This window comes from Lineus longissimus, chromosome 15, assembly GCF_910592395.1.
Source record: "Lineus longissimus chromosome 15, tnLinLong1.2, whole genome shotgun sequence".
Taxonomy (NCBI): Eukaryota; Metazoa; Nemertea; class Pilidiophora; order Heteronemertea; family Lineidae; genus Lineus; species Lineus longissimus.
The window spans coordinates 13771463-13785197 of record NC_088322.1 but is presented as its reverse complement, the minus strand read 5'-3'; the positions used below and the strand labels follow the sequence as shown (position 1 = coordinate 13785197).

The following is a 13735-nucleotide window of genomic DNA, read 5'->3' as shown; positions in this document are numbered from 1 at the left end:
ATATACCGCTCTCTCCATCATCAACGACGATATATGTCGGTGCCGGCCGTGCGAGGTCGTTTCAATGAAAAAGACGCACGCCACTGCCGTACCCGTACCTGAGAAAATTAGTGCTGTTTTAGGCAGATTTGCGATGATTGAAAAAATACATCTACCTCATAATTCATGTACTCAAACGCCCGGAATCAGTATGTGATGGAGTTTGAAAAGTTTGGGTGCGGGGTTATGATAATGATGATAATGAAAATGTTTACATCTGTACATGGATGATTAGATAAGAAGACAAGGAAGAAGAAAAAAGGAATTTTTTTTGGAGATTCACCGGGGGTCGAACCCGTGACCAGCCGATCCACAGTCAAACACCTTTAGCGCTGAACCGTCAAGGCTTGCATGTTGAAATGGAGATTTTGTTCGCCTCTTATATGCGGTATGCAAACGAGCGCGCCACAATAGTGACAAGGTCGCGCAGGTGGCAAAGTGATTAGCCGAAATAGTTCCAAGTAATCGTATATTTCGATAGTTGTACAGATTTTTCTCAACATATCGTATGTATATACCTCAGTGATATAAAAGATTATCTTTGCAGTTTATTTAACGTTTGAATGACCTTTTTTAAAAAGTTTTTCAAAATCGTGGTCAACAGGGTCAGACACAATCATTTATTGTTTTGACAGACTCCGGCAGGGTCAAAAGAAATAGTTGTTTGCGCCGATGATGTCAGCAATATGGCAAATTTCCGCCCCACCCGTGAGATTTGCTCTCGTCACGTCATGAGCACATTGAACTGCTAGTGAACCGTGCTCAATATGTACCGGCTACCGCTCTCTCCATCATCAACGACGATATATGTCGGTGCCGGTGTAACATCTGTGGTTGTTTCCATGTGTCAGTGTTTCCAAACAATAGGCAGCTAGAGAGACCACGACTTTTCAATAGGGGGGATACACAGAAAAACTTGTCAATCTATTTTTGAGCGTTCCCAAACAATGAGGGGAAACACTCAAAAACAGAAACACTCAAAAACATTACACCGGCCGTGCGAGGTCGTTTCAATGAAAAAGACGCACGCCACTGCCGTACCCGTACCTGAGAAAACTCGCGTTTTAGGCAGATTTGCGATGATTGAAACAATACATCTACCTCATAATTCATGTACTCGAACGCCCGGAATCAGTATGTGATGGAGTTTGAAAAGTTTGGTTGCAGGGTATGAGTATGATGATAATAAAAATGTTTACATCTGTACATGGATGATTAGATAACAAGACAAGGAAGAAGAAAAAAATCCAAAAAAAATCGGCAGATTCACCGGGGGTCGAACCCGTGACCAGCCGATCCACAGTCAAACACCTTCAGCGCTGAACCGTCAAGGCTTGCATGTTGAAATGGAGATTTTATTCGCCTCTTATATGCGGTATGCAAACGAGCGCGCCACAATAGTGACAAGGTCGCGCAGGTGGCAAAGTGATTAGCCGAAATAGTTCCAAGTAATCGTATATTTCGATAGTTGTACAGATTTTTCTCAACATATCGTATGTATATACCTCAGTGATATAAAAGATTATCTTTGCAGTTGATTTAACGTTTGAATGACCTTTTTTTAAAAGTTTTTCAAAATCGAGGTCAGCAGGGTCAGACACAATCATTTATTGTTTTGAAAGACTCCGGCAGGGTCAAAAGAAACAGTTGCTGGCGCCGATGATGTCAGCAATATGGCGAATTTCCGCCCCACCCGTGAGATTTGCTCTCGTCACGTCATGAGCACATTGAACTGCTAGTGAACCGTGCTCAATATGTACCGGCTATCGCTCTCTCCATCATCAACGACGATATATGTCGGTGCCGGCCGTGCGAGGTCGTTTCAATGAAAAAGACGCACGCCACTGCCGTACCCGTACCTGAGAAAACTTGCCGTTTTAGGCAGATTTGCGATGATTGAAACAATACATCTACCTCATAATTCATGTACTCGAACGCCCGGAATCAGTATGTGCTGGAGTTTGAAAAGTTTGAGTGCGGGGTATGATAATGATGATAATGAAAATGTTTACATCTGTACATTGATGATCAGATGACAAGACAAGGAAGAAGAAAAAAATATAAAAAAATTCGGCAGATTCACCGGGTCTCGAACCCGTGACCAGACGATCCACAGTGAAACACCTTCAGCGCTGAACCGTCAAGGCGTGCATGTTGAAATGGAGATTTTATTCGCCTCTTATATGCGGTATGCAAACGAGCGCGCCACAATAGTGACAGGGTGGCAAAGTGATTAGCCGAAATAGTTCCAAGTAATCGTATATTTCGATAGTTGTACAGATTTTTCTCAACATATCGTATGTATATACACGTACATGAATGAATAAAGAAAGTAAATGAAGAGAAACGTTTTTTTCTGGATACACGGGGAGTCGAATCCGTGACCACCTGGCAGAAAGTCCAGCATCCTGACCGTTGAATCAAAGAGGTTTTCATGTTTGATTGGAGATTATCTTCGCCTGTGATAGCCAGGCTATGGTGATATGAACCTTGTGTATTTATTTCACACACGCTTCAGATCACCAATTCGTTGAGAATTTTTTCTGTTGTTGCCACATTGATGGAGGACCTGCCGGCAATAAATTATAGTTCTTTTTTATCAAATGTTGACTGGCTTGTTCGCACTCATTTTTGTGAGGAAATCCATTATTTAATTAAATTGTGCAAGCTTAGGTGAGTTATTTGTAAGCACTTCTGCCATGGAATTTAAAGGGAAAATCATGATCAGCATCATGATGGTAAATCTGAGATCTTTTTAGTATAAGGGTTTTTGTTTGTTTATTGATTGACAGGGATTACCTCATTAATTGCTGAGTCAGCTACACAAAATTGCCGAATAATTACACTGACTAATTTTGGTCGTACCCATGCAAGCCTCATGCTGGATGACAAGATGTCAATTAAAGTAGACATTTTGGGCTTGATTTTAAATGATATCAACTAACAGAATTTCGGTCGATTTTGAAATAGGAACGCGATCTTTTTCTAGATATTCCCTCACGGGCAGCATATTAACCATCCAGGCACCAGTGGTTTTTGATATCCCTCTCGATATGACGAAGGGGTATAAAAAGCCTGAAGCTCAGGATACCATTTGACTAATTGGAAAAGTCAAGGTCCGACACTAATACCTCTTTGCCCCAATGTAGCCTAGAAAATATCAGCTGCCGATTCGAACTCGGTAGTACATGTACTCGAACGCCCGGAATCAGTATGTGCTGCAGTTTGAAAAGTTTGGGTGCGGGGTATGAAAATGGTAATGATGAAAAAATTTACATCTGTTCATGGAGGATTAGATAACAAGATAAGGAAAATGAGAAAAAGATATACTGTGGCAGATTCAGCGGGAGCCGAACCCGTGACCAGCCGATCCACAGTCAAACACTCTTAGCGCTGAACTGACAAGGCTTTCATTCGCCTCTTATATGCGATATGCAAAAGAGCGCCGCAATTGTGACAAGGTCGCGCGGGTGGCAAAGTGATTGGCCTAAATATATATAGTTCCAAATAATCGTATATTTCGATAGTTGTACATATTTTTCTCAACATATCGTATCCATCCATATACCTCAGTGATATAAAAAATTATGTTTGCAGTTGATTTAACGTTTAAATGGCCTTTTTAAAATGTTTTTAAAAACGAGGTCAGCAGTGTCACAGTCAATCAATATTGTTTTGAAAGACTCGTCACGTCATGAGCACATTGAATTGCGAGTGAACCGTACTGTATATGTACCGGCTACCACTCTCCATCATCACTGACCATATGTGCCGGTGCCGGACGTGCGAGGTCGTTTTAGAATTCTATTGTGTATCCATTGTGTGAGGGAAAATCATTCTGTGTTTTTTTTCCTAAACTTTTGGGGCACTATAGTGTATATTTGTACAGGGACTTTCAGCTAATCAGATTTCGACAAATGCATGACGTCAGAAGCCTTAGAAACTTTAGAGCAGTTGGTAGGTCGCTCGTCAGAAATGGCAGAATACGATGTTTGATTCAAAGGTCGCGAGTTCGAATCCGGTTGTGGACAACATTTTTCTTTTTCTTCTTTATATTTTATTTTTAAAATGCGTTTCTTTTCCCTTGTTATTTAGATTTTAGATATCTGAGTTATGCTGCTACAACATACCTACAGAAAGGGCTATAACAATAGTCCATCTTCAAGATCCAACCACAGTTTAATGATGATGCCCCGATGACGACACAGATTTATCGGATTCTGATTGGCTGAGAACCTGTGTAGAAATGGTCACTGTACTGCCCGAAAGGTTCAGGGAAACAAAATCCGGCCCGCCCTACTTAAAGTCCAGCGTATAGCGGATCGAAGCCTATTTCGATGGGCTACCACCTCGCTCCTATACAGCGCTCTAATAAACTCATTGTTCTTTTTGACAGCTGTGTTCAACCCCGCCCCTGTCGGCTACTGGCCCTTGACGGCTGAAGCGAAGGGAGATGACCTCTCGGGCAAGGACAACCATGCCACCCTCCATGGAGTCACATTCACCGACGGACCGACCCAAAGACCCAGGAGCGCTATTCGCTTTTCCGGCAACTCCTCGTCCTATTTCAGCGTGGGGAAATCGACAACCATGGACTTGAGCAAGCGTGACGGGTTCACACTCACGGGGTACTTGAAACTGCTCTCAGGGACTCAGGCGCCGATTATGGAGTGGCCGGGGAAGAGCTTGTCGTTCGGATCGCTGGTCTGGGTGTGGCCCAAAATGACTCTCCACATTAGCATAATCGGGAGAGGTACTCCAGGACATGTCTTTGATATGAAATTCTCTCACGGTGTTTGGATGTTCTTTGGCGTATCATACGACAAATCGTCAAGAAATGTGATTGGTTATTTGGATGGGTTCACCCCGGAGACGCAGCTGGAAAGCACGAGCGCTGCGCCAGATACCTCCGCGAGCCTTGTAAACTTCGGTAAACAAGTACGTTCAGCGTCTCTGAACGCATCGATGAGCTGCGTCATGTTATTCGACCGGGGTCTGACAGCAGACGACATGAAGAGAGCAAAGACCTTCTGTGATAATAACAACAATGGGGGGCAAGGTAGGTCAACCCCAGCAACACAGACCTAAACATATTGTACAATGTTTAGGTCCTTGCCTGAAGCGACCGTTTGCACATCGTACAACACGTGCACTTCCCGTTCACTTGTGTTCTTCATATTTTCCTCCACGCTAGACAGCTTCATCGGCCTGTCCAAAGAAGCCGTAGCCTATAGTACTAGCTTTCAATTCAGGTTCAGAGTGTCTATCATTCGTCTCGAGTCACAACTACCTTCGCTTCGGAAGGGCGGCTGAACACACGTTCCTCTTTATTACAAATTCTCTCCATTTCAGGCGCCACGTTTGTATTCCACTCAAAAGCGAAGATTCCATCTGGAAGCATTCTGACGACGCACACAGACACCCCGACCATAATCAAGTGCATGGACTTCTGTGCCAGGGACTCTCAGTGCGCGTCAGCCTCCTTCACCGACGCCAGCAAGACCTGCCTGACCTCAAATGTGAACTATTTCCTCCCCAAGGTGTCGCTCCCTGCCGACGACCGCTTTGAACTTTACTGCTTGATGCGACCAGTTTGATCAGCAGAGGCCGTTTGTTCAATAGAACAAAAATCACGTTATCCCTACTAAACGGTTTAGTTGAATTAAGTAACCTTAAGGACGTTATCTCTTTCAGTTCATCCCACCAAGACCTAACGGTGCCGTTAAGCTTTAATACGTGCTTTTTGAACCACTCAGCCCTGAGTTTTGCCATGTTGAAAAATGACAGAGGACGCAGAGAGGTGCATTAAGAACTGACCCTATGATGGAGGACTTGTGTCCGCCTCTGTGCCCAACATGGAATGACGACTACTTCCGGTTGGCGCGGGATAGCGTGGCACGTCATATTCAGCCTAGTTCCCGTCATCGCACCTTTTTACAACCCTGTGAGATCTTATTGATTACCATTTGTATTTTGGACAGCTTTAAGACACGTTAACTTAATTGTATATCAAAGTCGAATGTCTGACGCACAACACCAGTATATATGGGTTCTTTTGTTCGATTGTTCCTAGACTCCTACAATCCATCCCAGACTCCTGGGGCATTCTATCAGTCATCTGAAAAATAGTCTTCCTATTGGGAAGGACACGATCCATCCACAGCATCCGGAGTGTAGTGAATATCAAATTCAAATTCAAATTTTATTGAAAACCAAACATATTACAGAGTAATACGTAGGTGGCAAGATAAAGAACTGCGTATTAGGTACAAACAGAGGAAGTGAAACAAATTATCACCTAGCTGTGATCACCAACAGTGACATTGACTGTCAGTACCTTGTCTTACTTACTTTGACCAGAGGCCATCTGTTCAGAGTCAAACAAAGACAGAAGCAACCGAATAGGACCCAAGATCCGGCCGAACAACAACAACTCATTCAACTTGAGCAGACGACATCCAGAATATACACGTTTTCTCCAAACTTAAGGTTTTTCTCAAGAAATATTTGAACGAAAGTTGATCATTTCGACCATCTGAACAAAGTTTCTTCACTTTGTTTAACAAATATTTGTCAGTGTGAGCAGACGACACTTGAAAGACCGAACAAATCGTTGCAGAAGATGAATAATTATACGACTGCAGCAGATGACTCATCACCATATGAAGGGTTGCTAAGCGACCGCTAAAACAGTCCCACGCGAGGAATTAAGTAATGATCCGCTGCAGTCAATATAAATGACATGCTCACATTATCTACTTGATCACTTTTTCATTGCAAGTTAAGCAACATTTGGATCTGCAATCTTTAATTCTCTATTTTAAATGGTCGTTACGGGTTTGAGTGATTATGAGTTGACTGTTTTCTGGACTATTAGTGTTCATGTTATTAGAGTTGGACCATCATAAGTCAATCAGTATTCACGTACCATTTCGAGTTTAAGTAGTTTGAATTATATCTTTAGAGTTTGAGACGACCCCTCCAAACCTGAGTTGAGTTAAAACTAGGACATTCTTGGTTTGGAATTTCTTTATCTAATTACTAAAGTAATTAAGTGGGAGGGATGTCGTGTTGTGGTTATTTAGAGACACGCTGAATATAAATAGTGGTCACGTTAAATGTTCTCGTGTATGACGCTAATGCCGCGGATCTTCAATGGCGCTGAAGCCGATCGATTTAGAGTGAATAAAAACCACTGAATAGAAGTATCAACTAGTTATTGTGATATTGACAACCGCTAAAACAGTTCCACGCGAGGAATTAAGTAATGCGTTTGAATATCAAAACAACTTTTTAGGACAGAAGTCGCCAGGTCCCATCGAAAATCGTCCATTTTGACTGAATGTTGTGTTTGCTCGAAGACTAGAAAAGGAATTAGCGACTTTTGCATCTGAACTCTTTCGGGGGTCTCATAAACAGTGGTTTGGTTCTCTTTGGCCTATTCGATTGACTCGTGCATATTGGTCCCGCCACAATCCATTCATTCAGAATCCATACCGGGAACGTAGGTGGACATCGACCAGTTAGTTCCGGATGGATTCATATTTTCTGAAGTTGTTCCGTGATAGTGGCACGTCCATTTTCATTACGAAATCTCCTTGATCACTTTTCATTGCAAGTTAAGCAACATTTGGATCTGCATCCTTTAATTCTCTATTTTGCGAGAAAAAATCGGTTCAACATGGCCGTAAAAATAGTCCTTCTAAAATGGGCTCTTCTGCTTCTTGCTGGAAACACTACCGCAGGTAAGTACAAGATATTATTGTTTTTGTAAAGAATGTACAAACTTCACTAATAACGATTCCTGCAAGTGTTGTGAGGTGGTTTTGGACATGTCTAGGAAATTCGTCAGTTACAATCAGTTTTGGTGAGATCTTCGTTGCAGTCTGAAATCAGTGTGTGTTCTTCAGTTTATAAAGTTCGGGTTCAGAAGGTTTCAAGATAAAAGTGATATTGATAATAATGATACTGATAATGCTAATAATACTATATGTACATGTACCTCAGTGATATAAAAGATTATCTTTGCAGTTGATTTAAGGTTTGAATGACCTTTTTTAAAAAGTTTTTCAAAATCGAGGTCAGCAGGGTCAGACACAATCATTTATTGTTTTGAAAGACTCCGGCAGGGTCAAAAGAAACAGTTGTTGGCGCCGATGATGTCAGCAATATGGCGAATTTCCGCCCCAACCGTGAGATTTGCTCTCGTCACGTCATGAGCACATTGAACTGCCAGTGAACCGTGCTCAATATGTACCGGATATACCGCTCTCTCCATCATCAACGACGATATATGTCGGTGCCGGCCGTGCGAGGTCGTTTCAATGAAAAAGACGCACGCCACTGCCGTACCCGTACCTGAGAAAACTAGTGCTGTTTTAGGCAGATTTGCGATGATTGAAAAAATACATCTACCTCATAATTCATGTACTCGAACGCCCGGAATCAGTATGTGATGGAGTTTGAAAAGTTTGGGTGCGGGGTTATGATAATGATGATAATGAAAATGTTTACATCTGTACATGGATGATTAGATAACAAGACAAGGAAGAAGAAAAAAGGAATTTTTTTGGAGATTCACCGGGGGTCGAACCCGTGACCAGCCGATCCACAGTCAAACACCTTGAGCGCTGAACCGTCAAGGCTTGCATGTTGAAATGGAGATTTTGTTCGCCTCTTATATGCGGTATGCAAACGAGCGCGCCACAATAGTGACAGGGTGGCAAAGTGATTAGCCGAAATAGTTCCAAGTAATCGTATATTTCGATAGTTGTACAGGTTTTTCTCAACATATCGTATGTATATACCTCAGTGATATAAAAGATTATCTTTGCAGTTGATTTAACGTTTGAATGACCTTTTTTAAAAAGTTTTTCAAAATCGAGGTCAGCAGGGTCAGACACAATCATTTATTGTTTTGAAAGACTCCGGCAGGGTCAAAAGAAACAGTTGTTGGCGCCGATGATGTCAGCAATATGGCGAATTTCCGCCCCACCCGTGAGATTTGCTCTCGTCACGTCATGAGCACATTGAACTGCTAGTGAACCGTGCTCAATATGTACCGGCTACCGCTCTCTCCATCATCAACGACGATATATGTCGGTGCCGGCCGTGCGAGGTCGTTTCAATGAAAAAGACGCACGCCACTGCCGTACCCGTACCTGAGAAAACTTGCCGTTTTAGGCAGATTTGCGATGATTGAAACAATACATCTACCTCATAATTCATGTACTCGAACGCCCGGAATCAGTATGTGCTGGAGTTTGAAAAGTTTGAGTGCGGGGTATGATAATGATGATAATGAAAATGTTTACATCTGTACATTGATGATCAGATGACAAGACAAGGAAGAAGAAAAAAATATAAAAAAATTCGGCAGATTCACCGGGGGTCGAACCCGTGACCAGCCGATCCACAGTCAAACACCTTCAGCGCTGAACCGTCAAGGCTTGCATGTTGAAATGGAGATTTTATTCGCCTCTTATATGCGGTATGCAAACGAGCGCGCCACAATAGTGACAGGGTGGCAAAGTGATTAGCCGAAATAGTTCCAAGTAATCGTATATTTCGATAGTTGTACAGATTTTTCTCAGCATATCGTATGTATATACACGTACATGAATGAATAAAGAAAGTAAATGAAGAGAAACATTTTTTTCTGGATACACGGGGAGTCGAATCCGTGACCACCTGGCAGAAAGTCCAGCATCCTGACCGTTGAATCAAAGAGGTTTTCATGTTTGAGTGGAGATTATCTTCGCCTGTGATAGCCAGGCTATGGTGATATGAACCTTGTGTGTTTATTTCACACACGCTTCAGATCACCAATTCGTTGAGAATTTTTTCTGTTGGTGCCACATTGATGGAGGACCTGCCGGCAATAAATTATAGTTCTTTTTTATCAAATGTTGACTGGCTTGTTCGCACTCATTTTTGTGAGGAAATCCATTATTTAATTAAATTGTGCAAGCTTAGGTGAGTTATTTGTAAGCACTTCTGCCATGGAATTTAAAGGGAAAATCATGATCAGCATCATGATGGTAAATCTGAGATCTTTTTCGTATAAGGGTTTTTGTTTGTTTATTGATTGACAGGGATTATCTCATTAATTGCTGAGTCAGCTACACAAAATTGCCGAATAATTACACTGACTAATTATGGTCGTACCCATGCAAGCCTCATGCTGGATGACAAGATGTCAATTAAAGTAGACATTTTGGGCTTGATTTTAAATGATATCAACTAACAGAATTTCGGTCGATTTTAAAATAGGAACGCGATCTTTTTCTAGATATTCCCTCACGGGCAGCATATTAACCATCCAGGCACCAGTGGTTTTTGATATCCCTCTCGATATGACGAAGGGGTATAAAAAGCCTGAAGCTCAGGATACCATTTGACTAATTGGAAAAGTCAAGGTCCGACACTAATACCTCTTTGCCCCAATGTAGCCTAGAAAATATCAGCTGCCGATTCGAACTCGGTAGTACATGTACTCGAACGCCCGGAATCAGTATGTGCTGCAGTTTGAAAAGTTTGGGTGCGGGGTATGAAAATGGTAATGATGAAAAAATTTACATCTGTTCATGGAGGATTAGATAACAAGATAAGGAAAATGAGAAAAAGAGATACTGTGGCAGATTCAGCGGGAGCCGAACCCGTGACCAGCCGATCCACAGTCAATCACTAGCGCTGAACTGACAAGGCTTTCATGCTGTAATGGAGATTTTATTATATGCGATATGCAAAAGAGCGCCGCAATTGTGACAAGGTCGCGCAGGTGGCAAAGTGATTGGCCTAAATATATATAGTTCCAAATAATCGAATATTTCGATAGTTGTACAGATTTTTCTCAACATATCGTATCCATCCATATACCTCAGTGATATAAAAAATTATGTTTGCAGTTGATTTAACGTTTAAATGGCCTTTTTAAAAAGTTTTTAAAAACGAGGTCAGCAGGGTCACAGTCAATCACTAAATTGTTTTGAAAGACTCGTCACGTCATGAGCACATTGAATTGCGAGTGAACCGTACTGAATATGTACCGGCTACCACTCTCCATCATCACTGACCATATGTGCCTTTGCCGGACGTGCGAGGTCGTTTTAGAATTCTATTGTGTATCCATTGTGTGAGGGAAAATCATTCTGTGTTTTTTTCCTAAACTTTTTGGGCACTATAGTGTATATTTGTACAGGGACTTTCAGCCAATCAAATTTCGACAAATGCATGACGTCAGAAGCCTTAGAAACTTTAGAGCAGTTGGTAGATGGCAGAATGGCAGAATACGATATTTGATCCAAAGATCGCGAGTTCGAATCCGGTTGTGGACAACATTTTTCTTTTCTTTTTCTTCTTTTTTAAAATTTTTATAATGCGTTTCAATTCCCTTGTTATTTAGATTTTAGATATTTGAGTTATGCTGCCTGCAACATACCTACAGAAAGGGCTATAACAATAGTCCATCTTCAAGATCCAACCACAGTTTCATCATGACGACACAGATTTATCGGATCTTGATTGGCTGAGAACCTGTGTAGAAATGGTCACTGTACTGCCCGAAAGGTTCAGGGAAACAAAATCCGGCCCGCCCTACTTAAAGTGCAGCGTATAGCGGATCGAAGCCTATTTCGATGGGCTACCGCCTCGCTCCTATACAGCGCTCTAATAAACTCATTGTTCTTTTTTGACAGCTGTGTTCAACCCCGCCCCTGTCAGCTACTGGCCCTTGACGGCTGAAGCGAAGGGAGATGACCTCTCGGGCAACGACAACCATGCCACCCTCCATGGAGTCACATTCACCGACGGACCGACCCAAAGACCCAGGAGCGCTATTCGCTTTTACGGCAACACCTCGTCCTATTTCAGCGTGGTGAAATCGACAACCATGGACTTGAGCAAGCGTGAAGGGTTCACACTCACGGGGTACTTGAAACTGCTCTCAGGGCTTGAGGCGCCGATTATGGAGTGGCCAGGGACGCAGGGCAAGTCGTTCGGATTGCAAGTCTCGGCGTGGCCCAACTCGAATCTCCACGTTTGCATAACCGGTTATGATTGTCGAGGACATGTCTTTGATATGAAATTCTCTCACGGTGTTTGGAAGTTCTTTGGCGTATCGTACGACAAATCGTCAAGAAAAGTGATTGGTTATATGGATGGGGTCACCCCGGAGACGCAGATGAAATTTGAAAGCACGAGCGTTGCGCCAGATACCTCCGCGAGCCTTGTAAATTTCGGTAAACAAGACCGTGGCCATACAACTAACGTGTTTCTGAACGGCGAGATGAGCTGCGTCATGTTATTCGACCGGAGTCTGACAGTAGACGACATGAAGAGAGCAAAGACCTTCTGTGATAATAACAACAATGGGGGGCAAGGTAGGTCAACCCCAGCAGCACAGACCTAAACATACTGTACAATGTATAGGTCCGTGCCTGAAGCGACCGTTTGCACATCGTACAACACGTGCACTTCCCGTTCACTTGTGTTCTTCATATTTTCCTCCACGCTAGACAGCTTCATCGGCCTGTCCAAAGAAGCCGTAGCCTATAGTACTAGCTTTCAATTCAGGTTCAGAGTGTCTATCATTCGTCTCGAGTCACAACTACCTTAGCTTCGGAAGGGCGGCTGAACACACGTTCCTCTTTATTACAAATTCTCTCCATTTCAGGCGCCACGTTTGAATTCCACTCCAAAGCGAAGATTCCATCTGGAAGCATTCTGAGGACGCACACAGACACCCCGACCATAATCAAGTGCATGGACTTCTGTTTCAGGGACTCTCAGTGCGCGTCAGCCTCCTTCACCGACGCCAGCAAGACCTGCCTGACCTCAAGTGTGAACTATTTCCTCCCCAAGGTGACGCTTCCTGCCGACGACCGCTTTGAACTTTACTGCCTGACGCGACCAGTTTGATCAGCAGGGGCCATTTGTTCAAAAGAACAAAAATCACGTTATCCCTACTAAACGGTTTAGTTGAATTAAGTAACCTTAAGGACGTTATCTCTTTCAGTTCATCCCACCAAGACCTAACGGTGCCGTTAAAGCTTTAATACGTGCTTTTTGAACAACTCAGCCTTGAGTTTTGCCATGTTGAAAAATGACAGAGGACGCAAAGAGGTGCATTAAGAACTGACCCTATGATGGAGGACTTGTGTCCGCCTCTGTGCCCAACATGGAATGACGACTACTTCCGGTTGACGCGGGGTAGCGTGGCACGTCATATTCAGCCTAGTTCCCGTCATCGCACCTTTTTACAACCCTGTGATATCTTATTGATTTCCATTTGTATTTTGGACAGCTTTAAGACACGTTTACTTAATTGTATATCAAAGTCGAATGTCTGACGCACAACACCAGTATATATGGGTTCTTTTGTTCGATTGTTTCTAGACTCCTGAGGCATTCTATCAGTCATCTGAAACATAGTCTTCCTATGGGGAAGGACACGATCGATCCACAGCATCCGGAGTGTAGTGAATATCAAATTCAAATTCAAATTTTATTAAAAACCAAACATATTACAGAGAAATACGTAGGTGGCAAGATAAAGAACTGCATATTAGGTACAAACAGAGGAAGTGAAACAAATTATCACCTAGCTACGATCACCAACAGTGACATTGACTGTCAGTGCCTTGTCTTACTTACTTTGACCAGAGGCCATCTGTTCAGAGTCAAACAAAGACAGAAG

General features: G+C 42.7%; 1 protein-coding gene across 1 annotated transcript; it reads left to right on the top strand.

Moving 5' to 3' along the window:
- Window positions 1-4587: 4587 nt before the first annotated feature.
- On the top strand, window positions 4588-5710 carry LOC135499885 (uncharacterized). Its single transcript, XM_064790909.1, has 2 exons — window positions 4588-5098; window positions 5392-5710. The coding sequence occupies exons 1-2, from the start codon at window positions 4630-4632 to the stop codon at window positions 5634-5636; spliced, it is 714 nt and encodes a 237-aa protein (XP_064646979.1). The 5' UTR covers window positions 4588-4629; the 3' UTR covers window positions 5637-5710.
- Window positions 5711-13735: the final 8025 nt, after the last annotated feature.